This window comes from Erithacus rubecula, assembly GCF_903797595.1.
Source record: "Erithacus rubecula genome assembly, chromosome: 3".
Taxonomy (NCBI): domain Eukaryota; kingdom Metazoa; phylum Chordata; class Aves; order Passeriformes; family Muscicapidae; genus Erithacus; species Erithacus rubecula.
Window position 1 is genome coordinate 114,958,007 of NC_136689.1, and position 18,031 is coordinate 114,976,037.

The following is an 18,031-nucleotide window of genomic DNA, read 5'->3' on the forward strand; positions in this document are numbered from 1 at the left end:
GATGACATACAGACAGGATAGAAATTCAGTTTAACAATAAAAACACGTTTCTCTGTTTTATTTCTAACTTGAATGCACAGTCTAAAGTCAACAGAATGGCCAAAGGGTAATGAATTTAATCTCATCTGTACAAACAATAAGATTATTGTTATATATCTATATATCACTCTAGTGATATATGAAGAACGTAAGAAAAAAAAAAAATCTGTGTCTCATCGATTTTAATTAAGAAGAAATAAATAGCTGAAGAAAGGTTATTTCTGCCCCTCCCTTTGTCAGGATCTTTCACAGACAAAGAAATGAAGAAAAGGACTGTTTAAAAAAAATGCAAGCACTAACATACGAATTAACAGAATGACAAAAGAACAACTTCAAATTACTTATACTCATTTTTAGAATAAGCAAGTTTCAATTTAATGTTATCTCTTCAAACAAATCCATTTAAACAGACATTATTACTGTACAAAATCAATATAATTATCTCCAAAACAGGAACAATTACACTAGAAAGGGAAGGACATAATCCATTTACGTATTACTTAAATGAAGCAGGTTCAGTAAATATGTCAGTATTTTGCCACACAGGTTCAAGCCCCGCCTGTACTACTCATGTCAGAATCGTGAAGCCCACGTTGTCCTTTTAAGCTGTCTGTAATTGGATGCCCACATGTGCTTTGTACTACCCAGCACCGGTACTTCCCTCACGCTTCCAGACGAGGTGGCGCTGACACAGCTGCACTACAAACCCAACACCCCTCCTTCGGCCCGAAGCAGGCAAAAGATTCCCACATCTTGGGAATCCAACAACATGGGGGCTGGACTAGATGATCTCCAGAGGCCCCTTCCAGCCCTAACAGCTCTGTGATTCTGCTATCATTGGTGGCCGCTCCAACTCTGCCATTCTGCCGTGCATGAAGGAAACTCTCTTCCCCATCAGCTGTTTCTCCAACAGGAACGACTCGCCTAAGGCTCTGTCTCGCACATCGCCCGGACCATCCTCTCCCTCTGCAGCCCTCCTTCCGGCTCCGAACTGCCACCAGCTCCAGACATGGCCTGGTGTCATTGTCTCTCGCTCTCCGCCACCCCCTCTTCCTCACCCGTCCCTCCTCCCTCACCCCTGCCTGTCACCTGCTCCCTCCCCGCCGGCCGTCTGCTTCCAGGTCAGCTCAGCTCCGTGTCTGCCTATTCATCCTGCGAGCGGGGAGGAGGAGGAGGAGGAGGGAAGGAGGAGGAGGAGAGCCCGGCGGGCGCCGCAGCGCCCTCGCCGCTGCTGTCAGCACGGGGCCGCTCCCGGCGAGGGGCGATGCTCGCCCGCAGCCCAGAGCGCCCACACCTGGGGGGCTGTGCCCACGACCCAGACCCGTGCCACGGCTCAGCCCGCAGCCCCACCGCCCCCGGCCCTTCCCTGCCGGGCAGCCCCTCTGCCTCATTGCCCCAGAAGCCCCACAGCCCCCCCGCAACAAAAACACTCACAAGCAAAGCGGGCTCCGAAGCGCACCCCGACCTCTGGCCGCCCCTTCCCTGCCCGCCCGGGCTGCGCCTCACCTAGTGCCACCTCGCAGGCTTTGCGCAGCTGGGAGTGATGCGCCTTCTTCACCTCCTTGTCGGCCAGGATCTTCTCCAGGGCCCGGGTCAGAAACATGTTTTTCGTCTTCTTCCCTTCATACATGGGCGCGATCAAACCGTGAGAGGAGGAGGAGGAGGGTGGAGCGGGGAAGTGAGAGCGGGGCACCGGCCTCTCCCACCGGGAGCGCTGCCAGGGCCCGCGGCGGCCGCGGGGGAAGGGCTCCCTCGCAGGGCGTCCCGACACCCGCTCGGCGGCTCCCCTGGGGGAGGCTGGGGTGGGCCCGAGAGGCGCCGACAGCCAACCCCCGCGTTTGAGGGAAGACGGAGCCTTCTCCTCCCTTCTCCTCCCGCCCCCGATGCGTGTGTGCGCGGACGGCGCCCGTCAGTCCCCGAGCCGCCCCCGGCCCGCGCCCGCCTCCATCAGCACCGGCGGCGGCGGCCGCAGCAACAACCTGCCCTCGCCATGTTGGAAGGAAGCGACGTCAGGGCCGCAGCCGGAGCGGGAGGAAGCGGCGGCCGTGTCCCGGGAGGCAGGGCGGGCGGAGGGAAGCTGGAGGGCGGGGGGCACTCGCCTTCTGCCCGCCCCGCGACCGCGCTACAGGTGGAGCGGAGCCGCGGGAGGCAGCGAAGAGGGAGGCACGGCGATGGCCGTTGCCACCTGGGAGCTGGATAAGGAGGAGGGGCAGGGCTTCCCTTCCGGGCCACCGGCGCTGGGAGGTGGAGGAGGAGACGGAGGAAGAAGGCTCCCCCGGGATGCGCCACCTGCCCCTGAAGGGCGGGCTTCGCCGGGCTGGGGCGAGGGGCCTCCCTGGTGCAGGAGCTGCCCTCCTTCCACGGCGCCGCCTTCCCTGACGAGAAACGCCCGGAGTTGCGGCTCACGGGGCAGCGAGCAGAGCACCCGCGGCACCGCGGGAGGGAGAAAGGGCGGGAGCGGCGCGCTGGGGCTCGGGAGGTGTCCGGGCTCCCCGGGCGCTCCCTCAGCCGCTCCCTGCCCGCGCCTCCCCTCGGGCGCGGAGCAGCGCCGCAGCTGCGGGTTCGTGCGCGGCCCTTCCTCTGTCGCCTGCGTCCTTTGACTAAAGCGTTGTCGTCCCGCGTTTCTTCCCACTGCACGTGCACTAGGAGTATAGAGCATTGAAAAAATAATAGAAAGCTCAGGTGCCTGCCTAACTGGTAACCTGCTTTTACAGGGCCAGCTTTTGCACTCAGGAGTACCTGTACACCAATATTTAGAAGTCGAATTTGGCGTTAACTGAAGACAGGTCTGGTTTAGAAAATTTTTACCTGATACAAAAATAAAATCTTAGAAATTAATCTGGAAATGAAAGAGCAAAAGTTCTAGATGTACCTTTCAAGCAGAATGGGACAAGGCTACAGCATCTGTGTGTAGAAAGCAAGGGATGGTTGTGGAAACCTGAGGCATCTCTGATATCTGAGGACCGACCAGCACACCAGAAAGAGATTATCCCCAGCAAGCCTTTTCAGTCTGTTCTCTGTTCCAGTGGTTCTGATGTATCAAGAACACAACCTTCAGAAGTTAATCCTGATGTCTTCCTCATGGAGCATTCAGCAAACCTTCCCAGTCTATTCCTGTGGTCCTGCTGTATCAGTCAGGACCACAAGCTTTGGAAGTTCATCCCAACACCTTCCTCATGGAGCTTTTGAGAGAGTTTGTCCAGGCTGTCATGCTGAGGCCTTGTAAAGTGTTTATTTGAACACCTGTTCTGTTATCTACAACAGAGCCATTGTAGCTGCATTAGTAAAGGTACAGTGATCTCAGCCCAGTGAAGAGGCAGTTAATGCTGCCCAGTCTTGCTTAACCCAATTTCCCAAATGAGAAATTATGTGTGCATAAGTGACTTGTTGCCTTACAGGATCTCTATATGACTTTTTAAGGAACACACTGGACAGGGAATTCTGCTAAAGCTAGAGGTAAATGCAAGGCCTAACTGTTAGAGCAAAATACTTGTTCTGCTGAAATTTGTTACAGCAGCTTTTTCTGATCACTGGTTATTTTGCCACCCACCTGATACACAATACAGAAGAGGGTGCATCTGATTTCAGCATTATGACAGCTTTGTGAAGAGAGTTAGAAGTCATATCACCAAGCACATTGATTCCTGAAAAAAATGTGTTCAGATTGTGCTGATTTTTTCAAAAGACTGTCTTCAGCAGTAAAATTGCTAAGCATACTTGAATTATTTCTAGCAATTTATTTAGGGAAAGCTGTTTGCCTCTTGGCTAAATCTACTTTTTTTTAAATGCATACAGGTACAAGTTCAAAAATTTTAAAATTGCTTTGGTCTTTCAAAGCTGCCTGCCAGTGACCACATGGCAAAAATTAAGAATTTCCATGAAGTTCTTCTGGTAGGTTTGCACAAATCATTTAAGTCCAAATTCCCTTAGCCAAGTCAGAGCTTACAACTGTTATTTAGCAAATGGAGTTTGCTATTGATTTTCACAGTCCATTTAGCTGAAATAGACTTGCAATATGAAGAAAAAGGGTATCTGCACGTAAAGAGCACTGAACACTGCAGTTATCTGTTTTGTTCATATTAATGTCTATTTTCGTATTCTGTACACAAGATAATTTTACATGTACAATGTATTTTAGTTGAGTGTTTAGAATTACTGCTGAAGCATCTGGAGATAAAGACCTGTCAAAAAGAGACTCAGTTTCAAATCTTTCCTTTCTACTCTAATATGAATGCTTGTTTTAGTTTGGGTATTTTTTAATGTGGTTTGAATCTTCTAATTCTAATTCTGTTCTCAGTTTCAAACAACTGCTTCTCTGTTGACTCAATTTGTATCTTGGCACAGCTGATAATCTACATCTACATTCTAGTCACAAGGCAAGCAATACCTAAACTCTGCAACAGTGCAGTCTGCACTGAAGATCTTGCTTCTGAAGTTGCACAGGGAGATCTTATTGTAAATAACCAGTAGGTTAACATTCAGTTTCCTTCCCAAAGTGGAGTCAATAAGGATGAAAATCCCAGGAGAACTATTATATATATATTGGAGAGAAAAAGTCCCGGGCCCTCTTGTCATTAGGGACAAGATATGAATGGTGATCAGCTTGTGTGCTGGGTCCCAGTGCTTTGAATAAAGTCAGTTGTTACAACAGCTTTATTTACCAGGTGAGCCAGCTACTAAAATATTGTTTGGTCAATTATAAAAAAAGTTATGGACTTCGAGGAGGCATTTTGAGGGAAGATTTTGTTTCAGAGACTACAGGAACATGTTAACTCTTTCCTGATTACTTTAAAAGCTAGTGGTGTATCTCTAGTGAAAGGAGAATAAGAAAACTCATAAGAATGAAAAGGTGAAGGTTTAGAATATTTGTCTTGTATGGATTGCTAACTGAATCATTTAGGTTGGGAAAGACCTTTAAGGTCATGGAACCTAACTGTAAAGCCAGCACTGCCAGGTCCACCATTAAACCATGTCCTTAAGTGCCCAGTGTCCTTAATCACTTTCCTGGGCAGCCTATTCCAAAGCTTGGCAACCCTTTTGGTGAAGAAATTTTTATTAATACCCAATCTAAACCTCCCTTGGAGAAACTTGAGGCTATTTTCTCTTTTCCTATCACTTGTTGCTTGGGAGAAAAGGCTGACACCCGCCTGGTTACAACTTCTTTTCAGGTAGTTGTAGAGAGTGATAAGGGCCTTGCTGAGCCTCCTTTTCTCCAGGTTGAACAATCCCAGCTGTCTCAGCTGCTCGGACACCCAGGCAGACACTGGCTCGAGTTCAGCTGCTGTTGATCAGCTCCCCCAGGTCCTTTTCCAATGGGCATCTTTCCAGCCATTCTTCCCCAAAACTGTAGCAGTGCATGGGATTGTTGTAAGCCAAGGGCAGGACCTGGCAATTGGCTATTGCCTTGTTAAACCTCATACAGCTCACCTTGGCCCATCGATTCAGCTTGTCCAGAGCTGCAGAGCCTTCCTTCCCTCCAGGTGATCAACACTTCCACCCAGCTCAGTGTCATCTGCAAAGTGACTGAGGATGCACAAAATCGCCCTGTCCAGATTGTGGATAAAGTTATTAAACAGGACTGGGCCCACTACAGATTGTGCCATACGACAGCAGTGCCTTGCTAAGAAATCCAAAATGTTTGTTGTATACAGTGATTCTAATGCCTGAATTGTTTTGGTTTCAGCATGCAGATGTTTGCTTTACTAGTAATTTGTTTTGCTAGTAAATGTCTGACCAGAAGAAGAATTGTAGAAGAACAAGAAGAATTGTAATCCTCATAGCTGTAGAGATTGCTATTTCTTGTTGAAATCCTGAAGATGTGGAAAAGGACTGTTACTTGGTTTTTCTGCTCACAAATGCTAAGCCTGCTGACAACATAAGATATTATAGTTGTCCAGTCAAACCTGGGAAATGTTTTCTGTCTAGCCTAAAAGTGCATGTAGTATGTATGCACTAAAGCACAAAACTATCACTGCTTTCTTGGGGCCTTAACATTTAAGCATAGAGCAGCACAAGAGAAAAAAGTGTATTTGAGAAACACTCTCTCATATATTTTTATTTAGCAGTTAACTAGAATATCCCAGAACCTATTTATATTGTTTCATATATTTAAACTGTATTGAGTGAGTGTTAGATACTTGCTTAGTAAAAAACTGTAGAGAACTTTCCATGTGAGAGGGAACAATTAGCACTTGCTTCTGCTGGATTTATGTACCACAATTGTATGTAGTGCTTGTTTGAAAATGCTGATAAGCTAGGACTAGAAGCTTTGCTTAAAAGTCAGATGAGCAGTAAAAGGGAGTAGTAAAAGAGCCGTTTCATGTTTAGAAAAAGCTGATGATTTCAGTTCAAAGGGAACTGTTTCACCTGTGTGTGCTCCATCCACTTTCTTGTATTGGTCCAGCTGTGCAACTGTGCCATCAGTTGGTTCAGCCAAAAATCAGTTTTATAAGAAAGTTAGTTTTCTGTGGGATCAGTGAATTGATCAGATTTACCTGCATATTATGTAAATCTTACACAAGAAAGGGAGTGGGGAATGTGGGTGATGAGGAGGACTGTTGCTCATGGTGGCTGTGACTGTCTTCTTAAATCATCTTGATGAGCTTTGAAACAGCATAGTGATAATTAGACTGTGATCACTTTAAAGTAGAATATGACAGAACTACTACTAGAAGATGCAATCCTTCCTGCTCCTACCTATGTGTTTCTTACTTCCTTTGTCAGTGTAAGCATTCGCATTGCTGTATGGTGAATTATGTGCTGAATTATATTCAGAATTTAATTAGATTGAAATTAACCTGACAAGGAACAGACTATTTTGAATCAGATATATTTCATATCCCAATTCAGAAGGCAACCTCACAGATGTTTGTGTTAGCTTGGGGCAGTAGATAACACAAGAACAGGAACACAGAATAAGTAAGAAGAGGTCAGGCCTTTTTTTTTTTAATTGATTTCTGCCAACTTAAAGTATGGTTTAAACTACTACTACTTTTAATGTAAGTTTTCTTGATTGTTTCCATGGTGTAAGAGAGCACTCAGCCCTGTGTCTGTATGTAACCCTATGTATAGGATGGATGGGTCCATAGAGAGGACTAGTGTATTGCTGCCACTGCATATGAACCTTTAGTGATGGTGGCTCACTTGTCACTTTCTTTAGCTCCAGTATAGTACTTTGCATCTGTTCCCATCCTGTTTTCATGTACCAGATGCAGATAATCAGTGCGTAATGGATCAGAGTCCAGATGGATCTGACAGATGGAACCTGGAACAGGAGAGAAGCTGTGATTATGTTCTCAACTGCAGGCACCTTGTTGGAGAGGTTTCCCAGATTCTTGCTGAGTGCATAAGCTGTAACATGTCTGCTGGTGGTGCTGGGTTGTGTAATACTGAGGTACAAACCAAGCATTCCTCTCAGTCCCTTTATGTACTCATAGGGTTGCTACCATTGTAAAAATAGGTGAAGCATAATCCAGAATGTTCAGTGTATCCATTATGCAAAGAATCACAGTCTGTCAACCAAACTGCAAGAGATACACTCACCATAAATGTACTTTAATATTTTCGGAGGTTTTTTTGGGCTTTTTTTTTTTTTTTTTTTTTTTTACAGAAGTTCTGGAGCTTTAGAGCTCAGCTTGTTCCTAGAGTGAGTATTCTAACAGGTTGCAGTATATCCACTGTTGCACTGAATGAGAAAAAAACCAAGTGTTTGTCAGCAGAAGGAATATGCACCAGTAGGTAAGTTTGTTCCAAACATTAGTACAAAAGCATGCAGCACCCTGGAGTGACCAGTAAGGAAATAAACATCCATCACTGTGAGGAGGCTCTTTCAAGGTGACAAATTCACACCTTAAAGCTAAAAACTACAGACTCTTGCTGTATTGAAATACATTCCTGATACTACATTTAAGTGAGGAAACATAGTCCTAGCAAAGCATTCCATTTGTCAGTTTGTGACATGTAGGAAAATGTCAGAGAGCAGTGAAGAAAAAATCCCACCTCTTGTGGTTGATGGAATAAAGTTTTGAATTGTGGCTGAAAACTGTGAGAAGATGTCAAAGGCTCCTGGCTGTAGCTTGAATTTACGTGCTGGAAGTTATATCAGTGCATTTGATAGAATATTTTCTATATGTAACTTTTTCTAGTTCTTTTTCTGTGGGAGTACATTTTCTTCTAGCCTACCTATAGGAGTTTTCTACTTGTTCTTTCTTCTGCATGTTGCTCCTGCTAACCGATGAATAATTCAATTCCTAGCTTCCATGGCACCTCAGCATATTGTTCCCTAATACTGTGAATGAGGAATATAAGTATCTATCTTACAGACAGAAGGAAATGCATTTTTAAAAAATTGGTCATACAGGATTTTGAGAAGTTTCTTCAATGGTTTTTCAAACTTAGTGTCTGACTATCTATCTACAAGCCCTAACTGTTTGAAAAGGTGATTTTCTGGGACATTGTTGAAGAAGAGGGTGCTTTTTGGGAAACATCCTAATGAATAGCACATAAGCAACCTGAACTAGGAACTTACTATACAGTTATTGTCGTGTGTGAGACTATGCAAATGCAAAGGTAAATTCAAGCCAGTGTAGTGACTCCTTCATGGTGGCAAATATTTGTCTAAATACCAAGAACATAAAACCATGGCGATTTCCTGAGAACATTTACACTGCAAAAGAAGACATTTGGAGAATGTATGGCACAGCTAGCAGTAAGATCCACTGATTTATTGCTTCTCCCAGCCAACTCCAGAAGATAAAATTGTTAAGGAACTACTATTGGATTCTAAGGAGAACTATTAAAGAGGAGGAAACCACAATATAATTGCCCTTTTTCCAGGGAGGTGCTGTCACTATCATTATGGATTTCCTGGATTACTCTGTGGGTGAGCCTGGTTAATTAGTTATCTCCCCAAACACTGGTAATAGGAAGGACTGCTATAGTGTATAGCTTGTCCCAGATTCTTAATCTCCAGTGTAAGTTCAAAAAATGGGAATAATCTGACAAACGAGAAAAGTAAAAAAATTACTGATAATTGTATCTGTTCCACCTTTATATCCTATCTTCAGTCTCCTGAAAGTCTTTGTGACTGATGTAACACAATCAGTGTAAAGCATGCTGAGTTGTCCTACAGATTAAATAGCCTAAATATTGGATGCATGAAGCATTGGTCTGAATCTAATTTTTATATTGATGCCTCTTTTCCCCTTGATCTGAGGTGAATTTTCACTGTAGCACTTTAGAACTTGAACATTTTCAAAAGTTTATGCAGAAGTCTTTCAATAAATAAAGAAAAGTTGAAAATGGAAGTTAGAAAGAACAGTTGAAAATGAAAATCGACTGAGAAAAGTTAAATGGAATTCGGCTGGAGAAAAATATCTCTTAATCTCTGGGCAGGGTAAGTCAAATGAGTAACAAGGATGGTTTCCATGTATTTTAAAATCGTAATATCTAAGTTGAAGCATTTACAGAGGTCATAAAAGTCATGTGAATTAAGGTGTGAAACAATGAGGCTGAAGCAATAACCACTTTTAAAGTAGCTATTTCAGCCATGAAATGAGCTTTGAATCTACCTGATTGTTTCCTCCAGCAACTGCAGTGGGTCATTTCCTGTCAAAAATGCAATAACTGATGTTTGAGTATGTACTTTATAAATTGTGGTCTTCATTACATGAATGAAAGTTTTTTAATATGAATAACTTGAAAGATAAAATTGAAAGGAAGTTATGGATACTTATTGGTTTTTTGCCTAAAAGAAAGACATTAAAGAATAACTGCAGTGATTCATTCTAATATGCCAGTTAACTGTTTGCTAGGTGTGTACTTAAATATTTTTACAAGACATTTTGAAACACCTGCAACAATTTTGATTAGACTTCCATAGTATTTATAGTTTCAAGTCAAATGTCACAGCTGATGTGCAATCTGGATCATGAAAAACTGAAGTGATTGGTTCACAGCATGTACAGTGGGTGGTTTTTCATGGCATTGAAAGCTGCTGCTGTCTGGGTTTTGATCCAGGCAGACTTGGAGTGTTTGTTAAGTTTTGATATCTGGAGGTTTATATTGTGTGCTGTTTCTTTGTTTTATAATTTTAAGTCTTTCTATACAGAAGTATGGACAGTGGCTATTAGACAATTTTGCTGTGCCACTGGTACGGTTGAAGTTCAGTTCATAATTTTTGTAGCTAAGAAAGTCAAATAAACATTTTTGGGTTGCTACAAATCTCATTTATCATAATTTGAGAGACATGCAGCAGATAGTTCTACAGGGCCCTTGTAATAGGTACATAACAATAGAAATAAATTATAATCCTTACAGTGTTTTATATATACCTGCACCAAACTTACTTTGTTGGCTGGTTTTGGGACTACATACATTTAGCAATAAAAGTTTAGCTACATTTATTTACTAGCAGGTTATAGCATGGAGCTTGAATTGGTCTACTTGGTCTAAATGGGATGGGGGTCATGCCTCTAAATTGCTGCAGGTGTCATCCTTAAAATACTCCCCTGACAAACCACTTCTATTCATTAGTTTCTCCTTCCTTAACTTTTCCTGGTTTAAACTCTTGTCTGCACATTGCTTCTCTTTTGCTTCCTGTTCTAGAAGAGAAATAATGTATTATTGTGCAGAAGGATATAATAATAAGGACATTAATGTGCACAAATGGCATGAATGCAGATCTAAGAAGGATGCAATATGGTGCAGTTTTCTAAATGAAGGATGCTGGCAGTGAGCTCTCTGAGCATAAGGTCAGTCCAGGTGTGGACGCTTAGAAACCAGAACATTCAACATGGGCAGCTGGAATTTCTGTCTTTTTTGGTGCAGCAGTATGTATGGCACCATCAAGATAGCTGCCTTAATCCTAAGGCATAATAGTTCATGGAGAAATATGTAAAGGAGCATTATATGTAAATCATGCATTACTTTATAATAGCAATTAGAGGTATTCATGTCACATAATATGAGATCCCACCAGAATTTTCCCCAAGTTTGTGGAGGTTTAAGTTCCCATTTTCACATTTTACTGTGGTGCTGTATCAAAGGTGAAAGATTAAACTGCAAATTTGCTTTAAGTTCATGGTATACTGTGTAAGAATGAGGTTCTGTCCTTTGAAATAGGTGTGAGCTCTGTATGGAAGCTGACTGTGATCTGGCTTAAAAATCCATGAGATAACAGCAATGTTTTATAGCAAGCTTTGCATATTGGTGCACATTTGGTAAATGTGGTCACTCTGTGAAATTTAGTATTAAAAGAGTCTGGTGCATTTGCAAACATAAATTTTATTTCAATAATTGCAAAAATGCTAATTTTTAAAAAATCACAGAATAGAAAAATCTGTAGTCACTAGTTCTGCACATAAATTCTGAAGTTGCTTTCACTGCATCATTTGCTAGAAAGTATTTATTTCACACATATAATTCTGATAAATGTTTTACCATCAATGTGTGACTGAATTTTATTTTACTTGCTCATAAAAAACTCAGAGTGAGTTTTCTTTCTAATGAAGGTATTGACTTTTACAAGAAAAAGATTGTTTTTGCAGTGGGAAGCTGAAGAGGTTATAGCTTACTTTGAATATTTGTTTACTAGTCTCCATTACTGATAATTTGCATCAAATATGGAGTTCTTATACCTTCTTATAAAAAGAACATTTTCACCTTAAACTCAGCAAACTCACTTTAAATATCAGAAAAAGAAATAATTAACAGAGCAGACTGACTGTTTACAGGGGTGTTTACTATGGATTCAGCTGTCACCAGGCAGCTGCTGGGGTAAAACCCACAAGGTCTTAACAACCCTGGAATTTATTATTTCAGTGACAGATTTGGAACTGCCTTATCATAGAATCTGAATACTCTGCATTGCTTGATTATTCATGTACTATGAATATACACTATGTGTCTTTGGGGTTTTTTTTATATTCTGTAGTGTTTGTTTGACTTCTAAAAAATCTGTCCAGGAAAAAAAGAAGAAGAATTCACCAAGCAGCTGACTCATTAGATACTGTTAGATGGCTAATTGTTATTGATGGGGGCTCTTACATTTTTGGCTCTCTCTCTCCAGCAAAATAAAAGGACAAGAAATGAAATGTGAATGTAGAGTAACAAAAATAGCAGGTGGGATTAAAAGAGACATGAGAGACAGAAAAAGAGAAGCATTCATGGTCCATAGCACCTGAAAGATGCTGGAGTGAATAAATTGGGCCTGCCTGAGTTAAAGTTATATGACAGAAATACATATAGACAGTTTGTTGAGTACGTGGATATTATTTTCTGTTAGACAAATATTTATAGCTAAAATAAATAATGTTTATTTTTAATACTCATAAGATGACTCTTGCTATGCAAAAATACTGACATCTAATGAGTAACTCATGCAGTACCGATGGCACCAAGCCTAAAGTAGATGTGACCTGTCATCCATTACATTCTTTATTTTTCTCTACCAACTACAGAGGGAACCAAGTCGATTTAGTTTAGATAAATAGCTTTGACACAGAAGTCAGATGAGTTAAATTCCACCTTCAGAGCAGAAAGACCATGAAATTTTTCTCCCAGACAGGTGAAAGTTGAGGCCTGCCACCCCAGAGAATGAATACAGGAAAACAGGAGGTGAATGGCAGCATTGGTAAGCTTATAACTCTAACACTTGTTTGTTCTTTGGTATCCTTTGTTACCATGACCCAGCAGGAGGTACAAGCGTGCCTTATCTCAGAAATCTGTCGTAAAGCTTTTGGCTGTAGAATTATTGCCAGTTATTGTCAATATGCTGAAGAGAACTGACTGTGCTGTTAAAAGTTTTGATCTTTTTATGGTGGTGTATATATGTAATTGTCAGGGAACACCTAATGTGAAGTACAGAGTTAGTTCATGATTTAAGTGTGTGAGCTTTCATATGTTATATTTTTTTGTGTAAAAAATCTGCAGAGTTAAAGGATTGTTTGTTTATTGATGCTTTTAAAAATAGGTATATGTTAGGTAGATAGACTGACTCTGGATGTGTTAAAATAATTTTCCTCACTGAATGGCAAGTAAAATGATACATATCCAATAGTTTTCACATTCCTTGCAGCCTTGACTTCTGTTCTCCAGTGAATTTCAGCATGAAGTGTGATTTAAATAGATACACATTGTTGAGATTTAGGGAAGCCTAAGAAAGGCTTCCTTGGAAACATTCCTGTATAAGTCCCATCTACTGGGTTGCAGTGCTGCTTTTTTGCTTGGAACTTATTACATCTTTAATTTCATACTGTATATTGGTTGTGCTGCAACTTTGTCCTATTCAGCTATAGTATCAATCTGTTCTTGGAAAGTTGTGTACTTATGAAAGTGCACTGAAATGCAGAATTGAGAAAACTCATTGCATGGCATTATGAGTGTTTCAAGAAAAGTGGAAGAAGAAATGAACGTCTACTATGCAGTGGGATCAATATTTTTATGAATTTTATTGGAAGCTTTCAATAGAGGCTTTCCATAGAGGGAAATTCCATACTTCTGTATGGAATCCACTGCTCTTCTTCCTCACACAGTAGCTACCAATCTGTCTTGGCTGTGTTAGGCTTTATCTACATGTACAGCTGGAGACATAAAGTGCAAACTTGTACACTCCTATTGCCAAGTAAGGTAGTAAGCAATACTACATAGATACCTTTTACCTCTTTCTAATATCCTCATACACCAAAAATTAATTATGTCTCAAGGTCACTGAATATTAATCAACATTGTCCCCGTGGGTGTACTCCAAGGTTTTTTTAGGTAAAAGAAACTTCATGATGGGCTTTGACACTATCAGATGAACAAAGAAGTGATTCTGTTCATTTCAGTGTCCTTCTCATCTTCAGTACTTTTAGAAATAATTACTTTTAGAAATTTATTAATACAATTACTATCTGTTACTTTTAGAAATAGTCCTGATAGTATCTGTTTACTTTACTTTTTTAGGATGAAGTTTTTATACTCCTCACAGAGTGTCCTTCAATTTAAGTATTTGCTTGTTTGCCAAATTTTTTCTAGGTTTTTTTTTCTTCCACCTATTTGTTAAGTCACTGATAGCTGTTCACTCTCCCAATGTGCCATCTGACCCATCCGCTCTGGATTTTTCAAACATTAGCATTATTCAACATTATTTTCCTTCATCTTTCTAAAGTATTGGTGCTTCAGTGATTTCATTCCTGGTTAAAAATACAAATGCCTTTTTATACTAGCTAATATCTGCTGCTTTTAGGGAGCAGACTTTTCCTCTATTCTGTGTTATAGACTTCTGTCCTTTGCCCTTATTTTTAGTCCTGATACCAAGTGAAAATAGAAAACATATTCCAAATGTCCCATCTTTGCTCTGTGGATTCAGAATTAGGCCATGAAGATGATATGTACTGTACTTGGTATAGTTTTGTATAAAACTTTCCATTAATAATTTGTCTTCTGGGATTGTTTTTTCCCTCATGTACATAAAAACTATTAGTTTTCAACAGAATGGAAATTGCTGAATCCAAAAAGGGATTTCTTATAAATCACCTTTTGGTGTGACCTTCAACAGCCACCTAAATGGGAGAGAGTTATTCTTGTGCATATTCAGGCTTTAGCACCGATGGTTGTTTATGATTTTCATAAAGTCAAAAGAAAAACAAGGTAGTGATTCCATCAGTTTTAAACAACCCTGTTTCTGATGGGCTGGGTGCCAGTGGATCTGCAGCCAGGCACACCAGCAGGGGAGCCCTTCCCTGGTGCTGTGCAGAGGAGCGTGAAATGGATGGGGACCTTCCTTTCTCTGTTAAAATTCTGACAACAGACTGTTTTTTTAAACAGTGCAGTCCTGACAGCTGTGAAAATGTGATGCTCCTACTCTCAGCTCCAGAGGAGAGTGTTGTAGAACAGCTTCCCAACATTCATTAGCCAGTCTGCATCAAAACTGCCGTCTGAGGAATATCCTGGTCTTCAGACATTTTTGCAGCAAGGTCTCTGCTGAGACCTCTGCTGAAGGTTGCACTTATTATCTGCAGTCTTGGGTAGTGTGTATTTGACAGGTAGTGGACAGCATCCACTGGCTCTCTAAACAGCCTTCAGCATGACAGCAACTTCATGTTATTTCTACCTCAGCTTCTCAGAAGAGACTTCATTTGTCACAAAAGAAACCTCATTAAAATAAATAAAAAAAATTTCAAAATAAAATCTTTAATTTTGTGTAAGATAAGGGGGCTTTTTGGTCTTAAATTACTATTTAAAAATATATTCCTGCAAATGGTTAATAGATAGAAGAATTGTTAATGGGCTGAAGCAGTTCCAAAAATCCAAACTGGTGGCAGTTAGTATGGACCTGTAAACTCTCCAGTGTTACAACACTGTGCATAACATCCTCTCACAACCTCTGTCCTAATGTTCATAATAGCAAAACCTGACCTATGAGTAGGGTACAGCACACAGTGTTTGGCCCTTGAGGGGAGCTTGTAGATGGTGTGTCAGTAGTAGCAGATAACCCACAGAGACACACTGCAGCAGAAGTGAGAACTTCCTGTGTTGCAGCAGTGAAATAGTGTCAAAGGGCTTTTAGGGAACCGGCCAGACAAGCTGAACTTGCGTGTGCTTCCAGCAGGCAGAGGAGAGATGCTGAACACATGCTGCCTGCCATCAGCAGCCCTGTGGTTGCCAAGAATTGCAGCTACACCATTACATAAACCATCACACAGTACACGTTGTGCAGCCAGCCACAGTGTTTGTGTGTAAATGGCTCTGCGTAGGTATGTGGGGAAGTTCACACATGTTAACAGGTTCATGTTTTAAATTTAGTACCAAAAGTTAGGCTCTTTTATAGCCTGAAATTGTCACCAACAGACAGTATTCACTTCTTTTTTGAAATGGAGGGAGAAAAATGGAGTTGCTTGCAGCATGATAGAGCAAATTTGTCCTGTTAGAGAAGGCTCAAGTACTGTGCTATCTGAATCAAGCCAAAGAGCAGCTCTGGTTCTCCTGCAACACTGGTAGGCATGTCATTATTTTAACCCTTAGGAAACTGGTTGGCTCACAGCAAAATAATAATAGATCTTTCCTAACCATCTCTGTGATTGTGATAGTTTAATTCAAACAGTGTAAAGCAATTAGTCTGTATAAAGAACTTAAAATAGACAAAGTTACTTTTTTTTTTTTTTGAAGTAGCTATTTCTAGTTCATTAGGCACAGAAAAATCCTTTACACTCAGCTTTTTGACTGCACTCCATCAATTCAGCCCAATCAACAGATTTTCTCAATCTAGGAACAAAGCAAAATGAAACAAGGGAAATTAAACAGTGAGTATATCAGTCATCTCTGCTGAGCTTTCAAATTATAAATGGTTTTTTTTCAGTTATCACATGCTGAAAATAGTAAGCCACTTGAAAACTATGGCCATGTTTTAACAGCTGCATTATTTTTAAGAAAACTGAAAATCCTGTTTTTGAAGTACCATTTTATCTGACTCCTTTGTGTGTATGTGTTTTCAGGCCTAACTTGATATTCTGCTCAGAATTGGAAAAAAAGCTTCATTAATTGGCAAAAAGAGACACTCCTCCCAACATTGATCCATCCTGGTATGCAAAGGAATAGCCTGGCACATCATAGTCCGCAAAAAAGACTAAAACACCTCTGCTCCCAGTCATACCACAGTATTTATTTCAGAAGCTGTAATCTATTATTTTACATAAAGTATATGCTCCTAAAGGCCTGGGAATAGTTTAAAATATTTAATTGTTATGGCTATTCTGTCACATGTCTTTTTCAAAAAGGCCAAGCAGTGTTAAAGTGTCTGGACTTTCAGAGCAGGCAGGACTGATGGAATATATTACCCCACTTTTTTATGGCAATGGATGGATTTTGCTTGTCACAGGCAAAGTATGCTTTCTGCATGGCTGGGGACAGTGGCAGATTTTTTTAATTAACATTTGAATCTATTATTTATGAGTGCATTCCCTGATGTCTGAATCCAGGGGCAAGCCCTGCTGTGTTTGATGTGGCCTCTCACAAGAAGGCTTGAAAGGACTTCTACCTTACAAGTGGAGAGACCTGAGACTTTCTGCTTGTCAGGCAAGGACAAGCATTTGGAGACTGAAGAGATCCCAGTTCTCAATGTCCTTGCTCCAAACATTGTTTTCTAAGGAGAATCATGTGTTATCTCACTGCTAGCTCTCAAACTTGCAGATGTTAACTGAAGACCTTGTTGTTAAGGCAGGCCCTTTTGACACCAGGAGCTGCCTAGGGCTGAATTTCTAACAAGCTGCTCAACCAGCACATCATGAGTGGGGTGACAGGCAAGTTCATCCAAGAAGAGTGAAAACCACACTGGAGTTGTTCCACTTCCCCCAAGATAGCCACAAAGCATCAGTACTCCTGATTTGGTGGTGCTGACAGGGCTGGAAAATCTATTGATGCAGTCACTCAGAGGGCAGCTCTCTCCACCCACAGCTTCCCTCCTACAATGAAGGAGAAGGAAATTACAGCTGTTTGGACCTGAATTTTTTATCCTGAATAATTATAAGAATCAGGCATGCATTAAGCACATGGCAAATAATGTACATTTTCTGTGGACAGAAGATTTTTAAATTTCCAACAAATTTACAAGTTATTTTTTGTTGTGAGCATTTAAAAAATTTTTAAGAAGTATACCTAATGCCACAGGGTTTATACTTTAAAAGTCTTTATATAATTTTTTAAAATTTCTGTTATTCTGGATTCTACAGCAGAGCAATAGTTGTATCTCTGTGCATCTGAGATACTGTTCTGGTGTTTTGCTATCGCTAAGGAACTGCTTGAAGATGGTAATATGTGCTTCAAAAACACGAATGCATGTGTGAGACTGAATGTTACTGCTACAACACAGTGCACTATGGAAATTATGCAGTAGTTTTGCCAAAGGAAAAGGTCAAAGTGCTTACAAAAGTACCTGTTACCCTACCCATGCTACCAAGTATCTTATTCTTTGATCGGTGCCATTAAAATGAATGCAATATAAAAAGTGAAGGGA

At 41.0% G+C, this 18,031-nt stretch overlaps 2 protein-coding genes across 3 annotated transcripts in view; one reads left to right on the forward strand and one right to left on the reverse strand.

Annotated features, from left to right (window-relative positions):
- The window catches only part of ARFGEF1 (ARF guanine nucleotide exchange factor 1), an 87,895-nt gene extending 85,340 nt beyond the window's left edge, over positions 1–2,555 (reverse strand). The window contains exon 1 of one of the 2 annotated variants that reach the window (XM_079301533.1): positions 1,546–2,555. In XM_079301533.1, coding sequence (XP_079157659.1) covers positions 1,546–1,669 — 124 coding nt within the window. In that variant the 5' untranslated portion in view covers positions 1,670–2,555. The remainder of the gene's footprint in view (positions 1–1,545) is intronic. The other variant, XM_079301532.1, reaches the window with a different exon arrangement.
- On the forward strand, positions 1,923–12,670 carry LOC306799907 (uncharacterized protein; the record flags this gene model as incomplete). The annotated part of the gene is made up of 2 exons (XM_079301544.1): positions 1,923–2,736; positions 12,601–12,670. The coding sequence occupies one exon, from the start codon at positions 1,923–1,925 to the stop codon at positions 2,637–2,639; it is 717 nt and encodes a 238-aa protein (XP_079157670.1). The 3' UTR covers positions 2,640–2,736; positions 12,601–12,670.
- Between the last annotated feature and the right edge of the window lie 5,361 nt (positions 12,671–18,031).